We start from the raw sequence: 19,571 nt of genomic DNA on the forward strand, positions 1-19,571 counted from the left end.
CTCCCCCCCACCTCTAGCCTCTCCACACTAATGCCAAAGTCATCTTTGTAAAAAGACTTTGTAAAACACAGTCTTGCATGTCTTTCCTGCTGAAAATGACTTAATGATCCCCTAGTGCTAATAGGAACAAGTCTTGCATGGCATTCAAGGGTTTACATGACCTGGTCAAAACTGACCTCTTTGGCTTCTACCTCCTTTTTCTGCGAGAACCTACTAAGTTCCAGCTATATTAGACTAAAAGTTACTGTTCCCTGGGTCCAGTGGAGTTTATTTCACTCTTTTGTACCTTCGCCCATGCTGATCCTGCTGTGTGGAATGTGCTTCTCTCCTTCCATAGCATGTTCTTCAACATCCACTTAAAGCTTTCCCCTTTTCCAAGAGCCTGTTTTGACCTCCCTTCAGAATCAGTGCTTCTACCTTTGTGCCTTCGGTCTGCTTTGTATGTACTTGTTAAGTACCATTACCATTTTGCTTGTACTTATGTATTTACATGTTTGTCCTCCCAGTCAGCTTGTGAATTTCTTGACAACCAAGATTATACTTCTTTATGGCTGTATCCCTGGCCCTTAGCAGAATGCCTAGCACATTGTGGACTCCTCAGTAAAGTTTGCTTAGTGAACGAGTTTTGTGACTCTTGGGAGCAGAAAATTTTACAAATCAACCTAAGCTGGAGTATCATTGATAAATGTATAGAAGAGTTTTGGGGAGACCCAATAACCTGAGCATTTAGCATTTTCTGTTTTATAACATGGTTGCTGTAGAGATGTAATACATAGTTGCTTTGGGAGAACCACATAGTTCTCTTTATCTGGGCAAAAGATCCCATGTCCGCCTAATACCATTAGAACCAAGTACAGTTAAATAGAAAATTGACATTCCTTTTGCTAAACACAGTGAATTATTAAATCATTCATGAAAAAGAGTAGGTGTTTTCATTAGTAATAGTTCAAAAGTACATTGTATCAACTAGGGGGCTCTCACTAATTTTATGATTCAGTAAACAAATACTTTTTGAGTACATTTTGTTCTGCATGCTGGGGGACACAGTGATGATAAAACAGAGGAGGTTTTGAATTTATGGGGCTTATGGGAGGTGGAGGTGTGAGGAGAGACATAAAAAATAGGTAGCAGCAAAATGCCAGCCAGTGCTAAGTGTGATGAATAGTGTAAACTGGGTGGAGGTTAGGGGAATTTGGATAGGCCGGTGATGCGGTACGATGCTGGTTCCCAGAGTCTGTTTTTAGAACAGCTAGTTTAGGGAAATGATTATTACCTCTTGGGAAAAAAAAAATGTAGTATGCATTTCTCTTTGGAAAGGTCTCTGTATGACTATAAATTTCTTAACTTAGAAAGAGCCTGCCTTGAGAGGGACTGTGACTTCTAAATAGATACTGTGCTTTGAAGGTAATCATTTCTCAAAGCTAACACATTGGTTTCTTTTCCTGCATGGCTTTTCCAGCATTTCTTTGTTAGTGTGAAAGTATATCCCTAAGATGATAGACCAATTAACTAAGCATCTAGGGCTGGCATTTTATTTTAGGAGAGAATTTTCTTTCTGTTCTGAAAGTTTAAGTATTTATGTTTAGAAATCTCACTTCCTTTCCTGGTAGTACTCCCAGTGCCTAGGCTTTTATCTTAATGTTATCATAGGGGGATGTAAACATTCAGACCTTGTGGGAATTCTTGATGTATCTTGGGTCCATCGTGCAAAATGTCTCGTGTAAACTCATAAACCTTTGAAGCTTTGTTTTCTCAACAGAATAAAAGGTCTAACACCATCATGATCTTTAACATAAATTGTAGAACATATATTAGCTTTAAAGTATTGAGCATAAACATAAATAATGAAATTGGTAAACTGTTCTAGGCCTTAATAGCTTATTTTGTATTTCCAGGTGGACTATAGTGGAGGTTTTGAGCCTTTCAGTGTTCTTCGCTTTAGCCAGAAATTTGTGGATCGTGTAGCTAATCCAAAAGATGTTATCCATTTTTTCAGACATAAAGAACAAAAGAAAAACATGGGTAAGCTAGTTATTTTCACAGATTAAAAAATGCTTTTTATAGGGTTTACAAAAATCAGTCTTTAGTAAAAGAAATAGAAAATGATGAAAATATTTTTATATGATGATTTCTAGTATCTTAAGCTGGCAGTTGGAATAATTAAATCGCATGTCTTCTAAAAATTAGCAGTCATTTTAAACCTGTGGATAACAGTAAAGAAAGGGAAGGCTTTCTCTGGAGATGTAATTTTTAAAAACAGTACTGCTGAGTAACAGTGCACAGAGACTTTAAAGATTTATTGCTCAAAATATGTATTATTGACTATACATTATTAGTGTTCAGAGAATATACTCAAATTTTGCATCAAATACTTCAACTTTCGAGTATATAGGGTTTAGGAAGACTGCAGTCTTTTGGAATAAGAAGTATCTCATAGTTTGATGTTTCTCATGATCAGATAATTAATTCCTAATTAAATTTCATAAAAACTAATTGCCCTTATTTTAAGTGCGTTTATAAAAATAGGCCATCCAGCTGAAATAATGCTTTTTATAAGAAATGTTGATCATGTTAAATATAGAGCCTTTTCTTAAAGCTATTAAGTCAGAGAATTTTTATAGAAAAATATGGCCCTTGTTTTATAGGTAAAGCTACTTAGGTTTTTTTTATTAATAAGCTTCGATTTTCAGTGTCAAATTGTGACCAAATTCTGTGTGCTGTTAACTCAACCTGAAACATTCGTTCAGATATTTAAATGGAACTCATAAAATACTCTTAGGAAAAAATCCTTATCAGATAATTATTTTCTTATGCTATGAATTTTAACTAATTACTCATTGATAGTGGTTTACTTTAATTGTCCATCCTTATCAGTCCCTTGAGATTTTATGGGTGTAGTGTTCATAATAATACAGAATATAGAACTGGTACGTTGTTGCTTGAGTTTCATACATAGTCAGTTTTGTTCTAATGATTCCTTTTTGGTTTAAACATAAATTGCTAAGTGGAAACAATAACCCTTTTGCGTGTTTTATTGAAAGCATTTTTTGTTATTTTGGTCAGCTCTACTTCTCAAGTACCTGTGTGACATTGTACAATTTACATAAGCTCTCTGTTTGATCTTCTTGCCTGTGAAATCAGGATAATGACTGAGCCTGCCTCATAGAGTCGTGGTGAGGATTATATGATACAATGTGTGTAAATAGTCTAAACATAGTATCCGGCATCGTAAAATGTAGTGATGGTACTTAGGAAGTTGTATTAATTCTACTGTCTTGAGATTTGAAAAAGATTTCCGTTCACTTGTCTTCAACACTTTGCAAGAAACACACTGAACGTTGTGCTTCTTAACCCACCAGGCCATGGCACATAGTTTTCCCTCTGCCTCAAATAGCTTTTTCTTTTTTTCCTGTTTTGCTTAGTGAATCTTATTCATTTGGCAAGTCTTGATTCAAATGATAGGTGCATTTGATACCTGCACATTATTTTCAACCTTCCCTGAGAAGAATTAGGTTATTTCTTCTATGTGTGTCATACTCTCTGTTTTTACCTCTCGTAGCATTTCCCACCTTTATTGTAATCATTTGCTCTTACGGGCAGGGATCCTGTCTTTTCACCATTGTGTTTTCATGGCCAGGTCCAACATCCGCTAGACAGTTAATATTTGTTTTCCTGACAAAGATTATCAGCAGAGTAGGTCCTGGACCCTCAGCTTCTTGGCTTCCCACTCTGTACTCATTGTATTCTTTACCTGCTATGTGTGAGACAGTTCTCCTGCTTAGGAAAGCAGCAAAAGTGCTGTAAGCATACATCCCATTTGTCTCACAGAATATTAAAAAGGCCTGAGATTTAATTAAATGAATAATTTCTACAGTTTCATCAAGGACATTCTTTTTTTTTTTTTTTAAAGATTTTATTTATTTATTTGAGAGAGAGCATGAGAGGGAGGAGGGTCAGAGGGAGAAGCAGACTCCCTGCCGAGCAGGGAGCCCGATGTGGGACTCGAACCCGGGACTCCAGGATCATGACCTGAGCTGAAGGCAGTCGCTTAACAACTGAGCCACCCAGGCGCCCCATCAAGGACATTCTTAAGTGAAACTGGCTTTCTTTGTTTTGCTTTGAGCTGTGCGGATGTGGTGGTGAGTGTTGTACAGTTCCAAGCCATTGCCTTGACTTATAATAAGGAACCAGCGGTTGTACCCACAATTGCTTTTGTATCATCAGGGCAAGTGGCAATGTAGCGGAACAGGTAAATAGCATCTTGGTGTCGTTACGAAAGTTTTGGCCCTGAGCATTCCCTGAAATGGTCTTGGAGAACAGAGGTCTGAAGATCACCCTTTGAGAGTAGCTATAGGAGCCAAGACTTGGAGATAGGAAAAGAAATACACATTTTGAGGAAAAGAAATACACATTTTGTGGAAAAGACTGCGGCTATTAGCAATAATGCCATGTTTTTGCCTCAAAATTTGCCACGTTGAGCAAGCTGATCATTAATCCAGTTTGGCCATACCTCCTGTACTGAACCAAACCTGCCATGAGTTGGGGCACTTTTACACTGTCACAGAAGCTAATATTTTTCCACGGACTTCTTTTTTCTAGGAGAAGAGATCAACTTTGGGAAGCTCATTACAAAACCTTCAGAAGGAACAACCCTAAGAGTAGAAGACCTTGTAAAACAGTATTTTCAGACTGCAGAGAAGGTAATTTCTTAGTTACAGCCTACATGTTGAAGGATGGCTCTCTGAGGATAACTGACTTTAATTTGGGATATGTACAATTGATATTTCAAACAAAAGGGATCCTCACAATGTTCCCATGAACTAAGTGGGACAGCAATTAATTATATTCACTTCTGATTATTCTTCATCAAGAAAAATCAGTGTTTAATTAATGGTGTTATTATTGTGGCTATTACTGTTACTGTTGTTTTGCTCTTCCTTTTTATCTCTACTGCATGTTTTTTTTTAAAGATTTTATTTATTTGAGAGAGAGAGAGAGAACATGAGAGGGGGGAGGGTCAGAGGGAGAAGCAGACTCCCCACTGAGCAGGAAGCCCGATGTGGGACTCGATCCCGGGACTCCAGGATCATGACCTGAGCTGAAGGCAGTCGCTTAACCAACTGAGCCACCAAGACGCCCTCTACTGCATGTTTCTGAATCCAGGATTTACCTCTCTTGCATTTAGATGTAATTTCAGAACTACTTTATTAAGACAGACACAGGATGGTGAGGCTACTTTCATTGTCGTGAGCTTGTGCCACTTTAAGATCTGGTTCTATTAATTGCCTATTACTGCTGAAACAAATTTCCACATAAAACTTAATAATTGAAAATAACACACATTTGTTATCTTACAGTTCTGTAGGTCAGAAATCTGACACCAGTCTCACTGGCCTAAAATTGAGGTGTTAGCAGGGTTGTGTTCCTTTCTGGAGACTCTAGGGGAAAATCCATTTCCTTATCTTTTCCAGTTTCTAGAGGTGTCCACATTTCTTGGCTGATAGTCTCCTCCTTCCACCTCCAAAGCCAGCAGTATTACATTTCTCTGGCCATTTTCACCCAGTCTGATCTCCCTCTAGCTCCCTCCTTTGGCCTCCCTCTTCCACTTTTAAGGATGCTCACGATTACACTGGGCCCACCTGCACAGTCCCTGGTAATCTCCTGATTGCACAGCCAGCTGATTAGCAACCTTAATTCCATCTCTAGCCAGTCGTAGTTTTCCTTTGTCATGTAACATGTTCACAGCCCAGAGATTAGGAAGTGGACATCTTTAGGGGGCTGTTACTCTGCCCACTACACTGGTTAACCTAATCTCTTAATCATCAGCTACCATTTCGGGACTCTACATCACAACCACTCAGTCCTCTGCATTCCCACCTGTCTTAAACACTACTCCCATTTCTTATTTTTACTTGACTTTTTCTGGCTCATAAAATTTATTAGTAGGCTTACTTACTGTCTGTTGTTTTGTTTTGTTTTGTTTTCCCTTCAGCAACTAGATAACTTTTTTGTCTTTTCCCCCTGGTAGCATTATACTCTAATTTTCCTTGCTCATATAGAATTATTTGGTAAGGAATAGATACTGATTTCTGCATCCAGTGATTTTGTACCTCTTTTACAGAATGTGCAGCTCTCACTTCTAACAGAAAGGGGAATGGGTGAAGCAGTACAAGAATTCGTGGACAAGGAAGAAAAAGACGCCATAGAGGAATTAGTGAAATACCAGTTGGAAAAAACACAGCGATTTCTTAAAGAGCGTCATATTGATGGCCTAGAAGATAAAATCGATGAAGAGGTAACCAATTTGGGGTGGAGAAGCTAGTTAGACGCTCTCTCCTTAAGAGTAGCTTTGACTTTTCTTTCTATTAAACCACTGTTTAACTTCTTTGATTTGTTTAGTTTCCTCATCTGTAAAATTGAGTTCGTAAAATGAGGATTAAAGTAGAAAAGGTCTAGAACAGAATCTTAAACATGATTGAAATCCATTAAATGTTAGCTTTGTTCTCCATAGATAGGATCTTCTCTTGAAAATGCTTTAAGAGGAACCTTACAGGATGAAAACTTCCGTTCTTTTCAATTTTTTAGTTAGTTTTGTTTGAGATTTTGAATTTCATCTAGAAATTCAAATTCATCTCTAAGCATAAAAGCAGTGGAAGGATCAGAGAAGCTCTTTAGGTTTGACTGCGTAGAAATTGTAAATGTTTGCATGTCAGATTATCAACCAAAATGTACTGACATGGAGAACATACTTGTATGTGGGCAGAAGAAAGGTTGATACTCATAATATTGAAGTACCTTAGTAAATGTTAAGAAAAGTAGTAAACATTTCAGTAGAAATAATGAACCAAGACATGAATAAATGGTTCACAAAAGAAAAGCAAATGGTAATAAGCATATGAAAGTGGTGTTCAAAGGAACTCAGATGTATTTTTTGTCAGAGTGACAGCAATTTGAGAAAAGTATTTACTGTGCTGCTATTGGGAGTATCAGGTTTGAGCTGCTGGCATTGAAAGGCAGATTGTCCGCGGTTATCAAGAGGCTTAGGATTTCTCCTTTAACTCAGCCCTTTCCCAAGACAACAGTGAGGTGCAAATCTGTGCATGGAGTAATTTATCTAAGTGTTGCCTGCAGTGGGAAAATTTGGAAAATGTTTTGATGAAGTAAATGTTGACACATACACACTAGATACTGTGCAGCTATTAAAAATAACACTTTTGAAGAACGTGGAGAAATATTTTCAATGCTACGTGGGGAAAGAACGCCATAGATTTAAAACTGTATACACTCTGATTCCAGTGATTTTTATTTTATATGTGAGTGTGTGTGTACGTGCAAAGAATGGAAAAAAATATTACAAACATTATCATTGGTTATATTCAGGTAATGGGATTATAGGGGATCATTTTCGGTATCTTCTAGATTCCCTCTGAGCAGAACAAAACATTATTTTTAAAACTCAATCCCTTTGATTTTGATGTTAGTGCCTTTAATTAGTCAACATGGTTCTCTTAAACCTTATGATGTCAGTATGCAACTAGTAATATTCCATGCCAAGTACACTGGGTATATGGGGTTCATAAATTTTTGGCAGGGATGCATTTCTCCATTAAGTACCAGAAATAAAACGTGATCATCCCACTCAAATGTAAATATAAAACTATGAGACTCCTAGGAGATAACATAGGAGAAAATCTAGATGACCTTGGGTGTGGCAATGACTTTTTAGATACGACACCAAAGGTATGATCTGTGAAAGCAGGAATTGATAAGCTGGACTTCATCAAAATGAGAAACTGCTCAGTAAAAGACAATGTCAAAAGACTGAGAATACAAGCAAGAGACTTGGAGGACAAAGTATTTGTAAAAGACACATCTGGTAAAGAAATGTTATCCAAAAAATACAAAGAACTCTTAAAACTCAGCAGTAAGTGGCGCCTGGGTGGCTTCTTTGGTTAAGCGTCCGGTTCTTGGTTTCTGCTCGAGCCCTGCGTCACTCTCCGTGCTCAGCACAGAGTCTGCTTGTCCCTCTCCCTCTGCTCCTCCTTCCTCTCTCTGTCTCTCTCTCAAATAAATAAAATCTTTAAAAAACAAAACAAAACAAGATTCAGCAATAAAAAACAGGCAACCTGATATAAAAACAGACCAAAGACCTTAATAGATACTTCACCAAAGATTTACAAATGGCAGGTAAGCATATGAAAACATGCTCTATATCATGTCATCAGGGAATCCAGATTAACAATGAAATATGCCACTATGAACCTATCAGAACGGTCAAAATCTGGAATACTGACACAACACCAAATGCTGGTGAGGATGTGGACAACAGGAAAGCTCACGCATTGCTGGTGGAAATGCAAAATGGTACAGTCACTTTGGAAGGCAATTTGGCAGTTTCCCAAACAACTTAATATACTCTTACCATATGATCCAGCAGTCGTGCTCCTTGGTTGTCTACCTAAAGATGTTGAAAAGCTTATGTTCACATAAAAACCTGCACACAGGTTTATATAGCAGGTTTATTCATAATTGCCAAAACTTGAAAGCAACCAAGATGTCCTTCGGTAGGTGAATGGGTAAGTAAATTGTGAAACATCCAGAAAAGGGAATATTATTTAGGCCAAGAAGAAAGGAACTGTCAGTCCGTGAAGAGTCATGGAGGAAACTTAAATGCATATTACTAAGTGAAAAAACCAATCTGAAAAAGATTGTATGATTTCAAGTATACAACATTCTGAAAAAAAAGCAAAACTATAGAGACAGTGAGATCAGAGGTTGCAGGGGTTTAGTGAGGAGCAAGGAAAGGGATGAATAGGTGCACAGAGGATTTTTAGGGCAGTGAAACTGCTCTGTATGATACTATAATTTAGGTGGATACATGTCATTATACCTTTTTCCAGACTCCTAGCTCACCAAGAGTGAACAAAATATGGACTTTGGGGGCACCTGGCTGGCCCCATCATTGGAGCATGCAACTCTTGATGTCGGGGTTGTAAGTTTGAACCCCATGCTAGGTGTAGAGATTACTTAAAAATAAAATCTTAGGGGCGCCTGGGTGGCTCAGTTGGTTAAGCGACTGCCTTCGGCTCAGGTCATGATCCCAGAGTCCTGGGATCGAGTCCCACATCGGGCTCCCGGCTCGGCGGGGAGCCTGCTTCTCCCTCTGACCCTCTCCTCTCTCATGCTGTTTCTCTCTCGCTTGCTCTCTAATAAATAAATAAATAAAATCTTTAAAAAAAAAATAAAATCTTAAAAACAACAACAGCAATAGACTTGGAATTTGGGTGATTATGATGTGGCAATGTAGGTTCATCAGTTATAACAAATGTACCGATTCTGCTGGAGGGAGGTTGATAATAGGGGAGTCTATGTATGTGTGGGGCTGAGGGGCATATGAAATCTCAGTACCTCCTTCTCAGTTTTTTTGTGAACCTAAAACTACTCTTAAATTAAAAAAAAAACAAACAGATAAACACAAAAGCAAATAACTTAAGCATCCCCACCTGGAGAGTTGTCGGGACTCCTGAGAGGGTGCATAAGGGATGGGGGGATGTAGCTAAGAGCATGGACTCTGGACCAAACCACCTGTGTTCAAAATCAAAACCCTTACTACCTGTATAACTACCAGTGAGTTTCTTAATCTCTCTCCACCTCTTTTTCCTCATCTGTAAAATGGGGGATAATAATAGAAACTCCTTCAAGATTGTTGTGAGGATCCAAAGAATACATGTGAAGTCCCAGAACACTGGCAGCACATGGTACCTAGTCAGTATTTTTACTCTGACTCATTTCTGCAAATGACTTAGCACTTTTGGAATGGTATATACCACCTAGAGCACTATTACATACTATGCCATTTTAAAAAATAATTTTTATCCCTTCTACCAAATCATAACAAATATACTGTCATTTCTTTTAGCTTAAACAACAAAAAAAAGCCCTCTTCACTTGCATTTCCCTTTAGCTACTACTCATCTTCTTTGTTTCTCTTTTATAGCAGAATTGCTTCAGAGTTTTCTGTATTTGCTGCCCTGATTTTTCTCCCTCACTTTTCCCTTACACCCATCATCTGGGGGTTTTGATCCATCATTCCAGTGAAGGTGCTCACATTGAAGTCACCAGTGACCGCCATTGCTAAATCCACTGTCAGTTCATCTTAAATCTTCCTTGAACTCTTCTTGAAATCTTTTTCTCTTTGGTTTTAGGACCCCACCCTCTTCTGCTTTTCTTCCTGCCTCATGGTGCATATTCTCAGTTTCTCTTGTTTATTGCATCTCTCCTGTCTCTTAAATTGGGAGTCCCCAGAACTCACTCCTTGGAGCTCTTCTTCAGCTACATATTCCCTTTGTAATCTCATCCAGCTGCCTGGATTTAAATTCTATCTGTTTTGTGGTGATTTTCAAAAGTCTAGCCCAGAGCTCTCTCAGCTCAAGATTTCTGCAGTCAGCGGCCTGCTAGACATTTCTACTTGGATATTTAATGGACACCTCAAACTATTAACATTCCCAGTCTGAATTGCTGATTTTCAGCCTTTGCTCTATGTGGTGGTTCTCTTTATGTCACCTGGATCCTAACTGTCTAGAAGTCCTTGGCATTACTCAGAATATATATAGAATCTGACCTCCTCTCTAGTCTTCATCACTACTAGAGGTCCATCGCATTGCCATTTCTCACTTAGAGTATTCTAATAGCCTCCAAACGCGTCTCTCTTTTTCTGCCTGTACCCCTCCTCCACCCCCCCCATTCTGTCCTCAGTTCAGCTGTCAGTGATACTAACATATTTCAGATCAAGTCACTCCTGCCTTAAAAAAAAAGTCCTTACAGTTTTTTTTTACAAGGCCCTATTCAGTCTAGCTTTTTGTTACTTTCTTACCCTCCTATCATCTTGAGCCACAGCAACCTCCTTGCTATTTCTTAAACATACCATGCATTCTGGTATGTTAAAAAGATTTTTTTAAAAGATTTTTTTAAGAAGATTTTATTTATTTATATATATATATATAGCAAGGGAGGGCCAAAAGGAGAAAAGAAGGAAAAAGAATCTCAAGCAGACTCCAAGCTGAGCATGGAGCCCAACGTGGGGCTCGATCTCACCACCCTGAGATCATGACCTGAGCTGAAACCAAGAGTCGGACACTTAACCAGCTCAGCCACTCAGGCACACCTCTCCCAGTGCCTTTATGTACACTTTTTCCTTTGATTAGAATGTTTTCTCCTTGTTATCCAAGACTCATTCCCTTTGCTCATAAATTACCTTCTCATTGCGGCCTTGCATGATCATTCCGTTCAGATGTGACCTCTCATCAGTATTCCTCACCCTCTTCCTGCTTTATTTCTTTCTGTATACTTACTGTCTTTTGCAAAGCGTTCACGGGTTCAGATATTTGAACATTGAACAACTCAAGACTCCACTGAGCATACTCATTTAAGGTTTTTATTTAAAGGCAAAAGATATGGTGCATCAAGGAAAAGAGTATGGGCAGGCATTAGAGACCTGTGAGAAGCCAGACATAAGATCTCATGTCCTCATTTGCACAGAGTGGTCCCTGGATTGAACACACCAAGATTTGTGCAGAAGTTCCCAGGGAATCTTTTATGCCCCTCTGGTCTCATAATCAAGCCATGCTTCCAACTGGTTATGCAGGTTGAAAACCATCAGTAAACAAACATCAGTAAATAAATGGCTCCCCAGAGATGACAGAGCGTTCTTAGTCTAGCTGTAAATTAACTCAGTCTGACCCAACTTCTAAAACAATATAACTTCTTATTTTGTTTTTGTTTATTGGCTACATACACAGGCACACAATCCTAAACTCCGTGGGGGCAGAATTTCTAACTATTTTGTTCATTGTTGGATTCTCAGTTCCTACAGTAGTGCTTGGCACATAATGGGTGCTCAGTAAAGAGGTGCTAAGTAAATTACTAAACAAATAGAGGTTTTCCCTAATTACATAACTACACTATAAGAGCCTGTTGGGCAGGAATTAAAAAAAAAAGAATCTCTAGTTTCCCTTTTGGTTCCAGGACCATCCATTATCAGCAAACAGTAAACATTTAGTAGTTGACTTGATAAAATGATTTTCAGAGTCCCACCCACTTCAGATACTATTTTTTTAAAGATTTATTTATTTATTTTAAAGAGAGTGCACACATGAGCAGGGGGAGGGGCAGAGAGAATCTCCAGCAGACTCCCCACTGAGTGCAGAGCCCTATGTGGGCTCCATCTCAGGACCCTGAGATCATGACTTGAGCTAAAATTAAGAGTTGGGCGCTTAACCTAAAGAGCCACCCAGGTGTCCCCAGATACTATTTTTAGAGAGCCTCCTGGATGTCTTACAGCCTAACATCTAAGAATGATATGAGCCATGTAATAAATATTTCAAGCCTCTGAAAGAAGAGATTTTTGTTTTTAACTATTTTACTAAAGTATGACACTCATAGGTATCAGAGTTTTTTCTTTTGCAGTCTAATAGACCCATTTTTCAGTGACATGGAACATTTTGGCAACTGGTAATCCAGTTTTGCTTAGGGACAATATATATATATTTTTAGAGTACAGTTCTGACATTTTAATGTAAGTCACTAGGGAAGTATGATTTCTTTAATCAATCAACAAAACTGTACTTAAATTTCCAAGTTTTTGGTGTACTCTTGAAAACAGTATGAAGGTTCCTCAAAAAGGTAAAAATAGAACTACCCTACTACCCAGCAGTTTTGCACCACTAGGTATTTACCCGAAGGATACAAAAATATGGATTTGAAGGGGCACATGCACCCTGATGTTTATGGCAGCATTATTAACAATAGCCAGACTATGGAAAGAGCCCAGATGTCCATCGACTGATGAATGGATAAAGAAGATATGATATGGTGTGTACACACACACATACATATATATATGATGGAATATTACTCAGCCATCAAAAAGAGTGAAATCTTGCCATTTGCAGCAACATGGATAGAGCCAGAGTGTATTATACTAAGTGCAATAAGTCAGAGAAAGACAAATACTATAGGATTTCACTCATGTGGAATTTAAGAAACAAAACACATGAACATATGGGAGGCAGAGAGAGAGAGAAACTGTAAGAGACTTAACGATAGAGAACAAACAGGGTTGATGGGGGAGGTGGGTGGGGGATGGGCTAGATGGTGATGGGTATTAAGGAGGGCACTTGTTACGATGAGCACTAGGTATTATATGTAAGTGATGAATCACTAAATTCTACTCCTGAAACCAATATTACATTATATGTTAACTAACTAGAATTTTTTTATTATTTTTAAAATATTTTATTGTTATGTTAATCACCATACATTACATCATTAGTTTTTTTTTTTTTTTTTTTATTAAAGATTTTATTTATTTATTTGAGAGAGAGAATGAGATAGAGAGCATGAGAGGGGGGAGGGTCAGAGAGAGAGGCAGACTCCCTGCTGAGCAGGGAGCCCGACGTGGGACTCGATCCCGGGACTCCAGGATCATGACCTGAGCCGAAGGCAGTCGCTTAACCAACTGAGCCACCCAGGCGCCCTACATCATTAGTTTTTGATGTAACTAACTAGAATTTAAATAAAAATTTGAAACAAAAAATTCCCAAGTTTTATGTTATAATGGAAAGCATTTCTTAATCAGTTGTAGCCCATTGTTTTATATTTCCGTGATAGGACTAAGCAACATTTTTGATTTACTGTTTTAACACAGGTACGCCGTTTCAGAGAAAACAGACAAAAAAACACTAATGAAGAAGATGATGAAGTTCGAGAGGTAATTTCTCTGTAAATTACTATGCTTCTGTGTCAGTTTGTTAAGCTAGAATGACTAGTAGGTTTGTTTAGAATAGTCGACCTTACTTTGGCAGATAGGACTGAGCAGGGATTGGCTGAGGAGATTTATACCAGTGCAGCCTGCCAATATTCGGCTTGCCAGTATTCCTTTTTTATCCTTTTGCTCTTTTTGGAAACTTATTTAATTGTGTTGGGGGGGGCTAGGGAGGAGCATACAACAAGAGCCCTTAGTAATCAAAATAATACATAATTGCTATCAGAGCATCTTATTAGCATAAGATGAAGTCTTACCCTACTGAGCTGATACTATTTTGGGCAAAAAGGAAGAAACTTGTGTTTTGCTAGCAGTATTACCATAGATAAATATACAGAGTCCACTGGGCTTTCTAAAAATGTTGAAATGGGCTTGATCACCATCAATGCTGTCTTTCTCGGTCTCTTTGCAGTTTAGGAACTTCTGGTTAGCGACTATTTACTGAAACTTCGGGCCTCTATCTGGTACTTGGTGAATTCACGGTTGAAGATAGATTTTTCTATTTTCTGATTGTCCTTGGTGTTTCATTATTGCTATCTAGTATGTAAAGGTTATCTGATAACTAATTTATTGTTGAGATTATCTTGATTGCTTTCATTCGTATCTGTTACAACCTAGCCATTCTGCTTTGCATTAGCAATACAGATATGGAAAATGTGTGGTTCGTGTCCAGCAGAGACTCTTGGTTTAGTAGGTGAGGCAGATATATGTAGAAAGAAAATGTTAAACCTTAGCATGACCTAAAGGGTCACCTTCGCTGAATTAATAAACAGTCCTGCTAATCCATTGTCATTTTCCTAAGTATTTCAGAACTGCTCCTGATAGGCGGTGAATGGGAAAGAGCTGGAGCACTCGACACATCCCTTAAATTAACTTTTATATCTTCTACTATTTTCTCTGCTGCAAGCAAAAAAGAATAAGACACCCTTCTCCCCCCCCCCCCCCCACCCTTTAAATATTTTTTGCCTTGTTTTAAGCACACTCCTTAGGTAAAAGTCAATACTTGGGACACTCAGTTTACTCCTTTTTCCTCTGAACTCTCTTCCAAAGGAATCCCTGTTTAGTGGTTGATCTACTGATGACTACTAGGTAATACCACAGCCTTTAATGTGAAGCAGTTTTAGATCCTGACAGAGGAGAAGTCAGTTATCAAATAATTTTTCGGTACTGGGATACCTGGGTGGCTCCGATGGTTAAGCGTCTGCCTCCAGCTCAGGTCATGATCTCAGTGTCCTGGGATCAAGTCCCATGTCCGGCTCCCTGCTCAGCGGGGAGTCTGCTTTTCCCTCTCCCTCTGCCTGCTGCTCGCCCTGCTTGTGCTCACTCTCTCTGTCAAATAATAAAGTCTTTAAAAAATAAAAATAAAATTGTTTGCTACCATCTCTAAAGGCCATCAGATAGACTTTTTTTCTCTTTTTAAAATAAAATTCCAAGTCTATATCTGATTTACTTCATCGTCTGTCAAACCGTACAGGCTACTTAGGATTTTAGGCTGATCCAATAATGGAATGTTAAGGAATAGGAATGTAGCATTTTGGGTGTTATTTTTTTCTTTTCTTTCCTCTGTCTTGTTACAGAAATTTGATGCCCTGTGCTTAATGTGGGGAAGTCACCCCCCCCAAATTATGTCCCAGTTAATTAGAATATGTAAGAATAGCAGTATAGTAACTCAGTTAATAATATTTCTTTAGAGAGGATATGCGAGGATAATCTTCTCAGTGTCTAGTTTTGTGTCAGGTTTCTTCCCTTTGTACAACTTACACTGTCTCCATCATGTAATATGGGGAACTTTGCAACATTAACTAACATTCCCAGCGGTAGTGCCAGTACCAGCTACAGTTTTTTCCCTACCTCCTTCCTCCCTTTCGTGAATAGCCTTCAGTACTTGATCATAGAACTAAAAGCTCTCACCATCCACTGAATTTCACAGTCAGCATTCCCGATGTCAGAGTCATTCCCCTACATCAGTGTAGTGGAAAAAGCAGAACGCGTTACCTACTTGGTTTTATTCATTACTGTTTTAAAGGGGAAAGGGCAAATGGTATTCATTAAATTTTCATTTACTGATTTTTTTTCTAGATGTGTCATGTACACAATTTCAGTTTCGCTCAGAAGCATAGATGGAGCTCTGCTGTACTACTTACAAGATGGTTTGGGGGAGCTAAGAGGAGGAAGCTAGAGATTAGGGATCCCTTACCACATTTATATTTGTATTCATCTTACAGAGCACCCTTAAAGCACAAAAGAGTTTGCCAAATAGCAAGAATGAATACTAGAAGAAAGAAATGACTCCTGGTTCTTGGATCATTTAAACTTAACTAACCATTTCAATTTAACAGATTACAGAAACATTTCTTTGCATGCTCTTTGTGTTTGGAGCCCCTAAACTGTTTTTCATTAGTCTTTTAAAGAATTAGAGTGAATATTTTATAAAAGGAAGGTAGTAGAGGACCTGACAGATTGCATTTGGGAGTTTTACAGAAGAAAGCACTTTTGGGTTTAGATTTTTCAGCTATATTTTAAGACTTTAGCAGGTAATTGGGGTTTCCTAGGTAATTTGTCAGCTTGCCATAGGATGTTATAAATGGTCTTAGCATACTATTTAGGACTTGGAGTGGAATTTGAGACTTTCCCGAGCTATAACTCCCAACCGTGTAGAATCATTTAGCTCAGAACATGAATCCTAGTACCATGTTTAAATTATTTATACAGACAAAAGCATTAGTCATTCCAAGAGGCTTTAAAACCTCTTGTTCACATTGAAAAGCTCCAAGTATATTCTTTAACTATAAGTTCACATTTAAATAAAAGGCCAAACAGTAAATGTTTTGGGCTTTGCAGGCCATATGTGGTCTTTGTCACATTTTCTTTTCTGTGTATGTGGTTGGGTTTTTTTTTTTTTTTTTAAATCCTTTAAAAATGTAAAATCTATTCTTGGTCTGACCCATAGTCTGTAGTTTACCCAGCCTCTGGTTTCCTGTGTTCTGTCTGGATTTGAGGCAGCATTGATACCCTCTTTCAAACTGTAATACCAAGCACTATCAACAAAGTGAAAAGGCATCCCGTAGGATGGGAGAAGATATTTGCAAATCATGTATTTGGTAAGTGATTAATATTCAGAACGTACAAAGAATTCGTAAAACTCAGTCACAGCAAAAAGTGGATGAAGGACTTGAATAGACATTTCTACAAAGAAGATAAACAGGTGACCGATAAGCACATGAGAAGATGCTCAACATCACTAGTGAAATGCAAATCTAAACCACAAAGCCACTTCACATTTATTAAGATGAATATTACAGAAAAGAAAATAGTGTTGCCACGAATAAGGAGAAATTGCAAGCCTCATGCATTGCTGGTGGGAATATAAAAGCTTCTGTGGAAAATAGTATGATTTCTCAAAAAATTAAAAATAGAATTATGTGACCTAGCAACTGTACTTCTAGGTATTTACCCCAAGGAATTGAGGGCAAGGACTCAGATATTTGTACACCCAAGCTTATAGCATTCCCAGTAGCCAAAAGGTGGTAGCAATTCAAATGGCCATCAGAAGATGTACAGATAAACAAAATGTGGTGTGTATGTGTGATGATGGACTTCTGCTTAGCCTTAAAAGGAATGAAGTTCCAGTAATGCTATAATATGGATGAACCTTGAAAACATTATACTAAGCAAAGTAAGACAGGTGAAAGTATTAGTATTAGTATTAGAAAGGATGAGTATTACATGATTCCACTTAAATGAGATCCCTAGAGTAGTCAAATTCATATGGACAGAAAGTAGAATAGTGGTAATGAGGGGAAGGGGGTGGCTAGGGAATGGAGAGTTGTTTTTTAACAGGTATGGAGTGTCAGTTTGAAATGACGAGAAAGGTCTGGAGGTGGATGATGGTGATGTTGTACAGCAGTGTGAATGTGTTTTTAATGCCACTGAATTGTACACAATTGTAAGATGCTCTATTTAATGGTATATATATTTTGTCACAATTTAAAAAAAACAGGTGTACTACCAGGATAGGTTTTCGAATCTCACAAAAAAGCATATGGAAACATTGTCCTACCAGTGGCCCTGACCCTGCACTTAGGATGGCTGTGGACCTACACTCCTGAGGCCAATTAGAATCCCACTGCTAATTCTTAGAAGTAACATACTTCCTATATATCTGTACACTCCAGAGCCTGTTGCACAGAAAAGTGGAGTTAAAATATTTGAGTGTCATGTTAAATGATAAAATGAAGGTATGGTATTTAGACAAAGGGAAGGTATAAAATTTGGAAATGATGGTGGGTAATTCATTCCAAGAAAAGAATCATAAAAGGGCACATGCATCTTAAATTTTTGCTAGATAACTGCCATATCATTCCAGAGATGTGACACCAGTTTGCCTTCTAACCAGTATTGGGGGTTGCTTATTTCTCCACATCCTTGTCATCCTGATGTATTATGACATCTTTTGATCTTTACAAATCCGAGGGCTGAGGACATTGTTTCTTACTATTGTTTTTAACCCGTACTTTTGTTGCTAGTGACTCAGCAATTTTTATGTTTATAAACCATTTGTATTTACGTGAAACACCTGGTCATGTTCTTCGCCCAGAAATTTTTGTTCGATTTGGTTTTTGTGCCGAGGACATTGGTCTCTCTGTAAGAGCACTCACAGGAGAATGTGCACACACTCTATGTGTGTGTGTGGGGGGGGTAGCATATTTTAGGGTATTTGTCGTGTAAAAGAAGGGTTTTGGAGTTTCTTCAAATCCAGAATGGGTGATGAACTAAGTGCCTTTTTGACATCTGTGGAGATAAACGTGTGGGATTTTTCCTCCGTTCTATTAATTCGGCAATAAATTGAATTATATTAAAACATATTCTATTATTGCCCCATCCTTGTTACTACTTTGTGAACCTTCTGGTAATGGGTATCCTGGTTTTTCCATATGTTCCTGGATTCTCTTTGTTTGCTTGAATATTCGTAAGTGAAATCCTGTAATCTTTTTGTGCATGCAGTCCTTTGTCAGTTTTTCAGTACCATGTTATGCTGGCTTTGTACAAAGAAGTTGGAAGCTTGCTTTCTTTATGCTCTGGGACTATGGAAAGAGCAGTGGAATTATCTGTTCTTTGAAGATTTGATAGAATACCTGTGAAACTTTGTGGTTGTGGTTCCTTTTCCGGGGGTGTTGTTCCTTTAACAAATTTCTCCCATTATTTGATATTATTATTAGTCTGTTGAGACTATGTGTCTCTTGTTGGATCCGTTTAGGTCATTTATTTTCCAAATTACTTAGAATTGAAGAGTATTTTGTCAGGATTCTTTTAATTTCCCCTCAATCTTTTTCCCCCTCCATTCTGATTTTTAATGATGTATACTTGTTTTTTCTTCCTTTTTATTAAGTTAGTGATTTTTATCAATGTGACTTCGTCCCAGAGGATCAGTTCTTAAATTTACTAATTTGAATGGATTTTTGCTTAAAATTTGTTTATGATTATATCTTTATTGATTTCTCACAATTCCTTTTGGATGGACTTTACTTGTCCTATGTTATGGAATATCAAATCTACTTATTTTCATTCATTCTTTTTTAACAGGCTGTAGGCTTTATAAACACTGCTTTGTTTTGTATATTCCAGTATACAATATTTTTTTTTTAAAGATTTTATTTATTTATTTGACACAGAGAGAGACAGCGAGAGCAGGAACACAAGCAGGGGGAGTAGACGGGAGGCTTCCCGCCGAGCAGGGAGCCCGATGTGG

General features: G+C 38.0%; 1 protein-coding gene across 2 annotated transcripts in view; it reads left to right on the plus strand.

Annotated features, from left to right (window-relative positions):
- Positions 1-19,571, plus strand: part of MRE11 (MRE11 homolog, double strand break repair nuclease) — a 72,304-nt gene that overhangs the window by 28,439 nt on the left and 24,294 nt on the right. For both annotated transcript variants that reach the window (XM_035009369.1, XM_035009368.1), the window contains exons 11-14: positions 1,896-2,022; positions 4,600-4,700; positions 6,122-6,295; positions 13,706-13,768. In XM_035009369.1, coding sequence (XP_034865260.1) covers positions 1,896-2,022; positions 4,600-4,700; positions 6,122-6,295; positions 13,706-13,768 — 465 coding nt within the window. The remainder of the gene's footprint in view (positions 1-1,895; positions 2,023-4,599; positions 4,701-6,121; positions 6,296-13,705; positions 13,769-19,571) is intronic.

Source organism: Mirounga leonina, unplaced genomic scaffold, assembly GCF_011800145.1.
Source record: "Mirounga leonina isolate KUSES-001 unplaced genomic scaffold, KU_Mleo_1.0 Mir_153, whole genome shotgun sequence".
NCBI lineage: Eukaryota > Metazoa > Chordata > Mammalia > Carnivora > Phocidae > Mirounga > Mirounga leonina.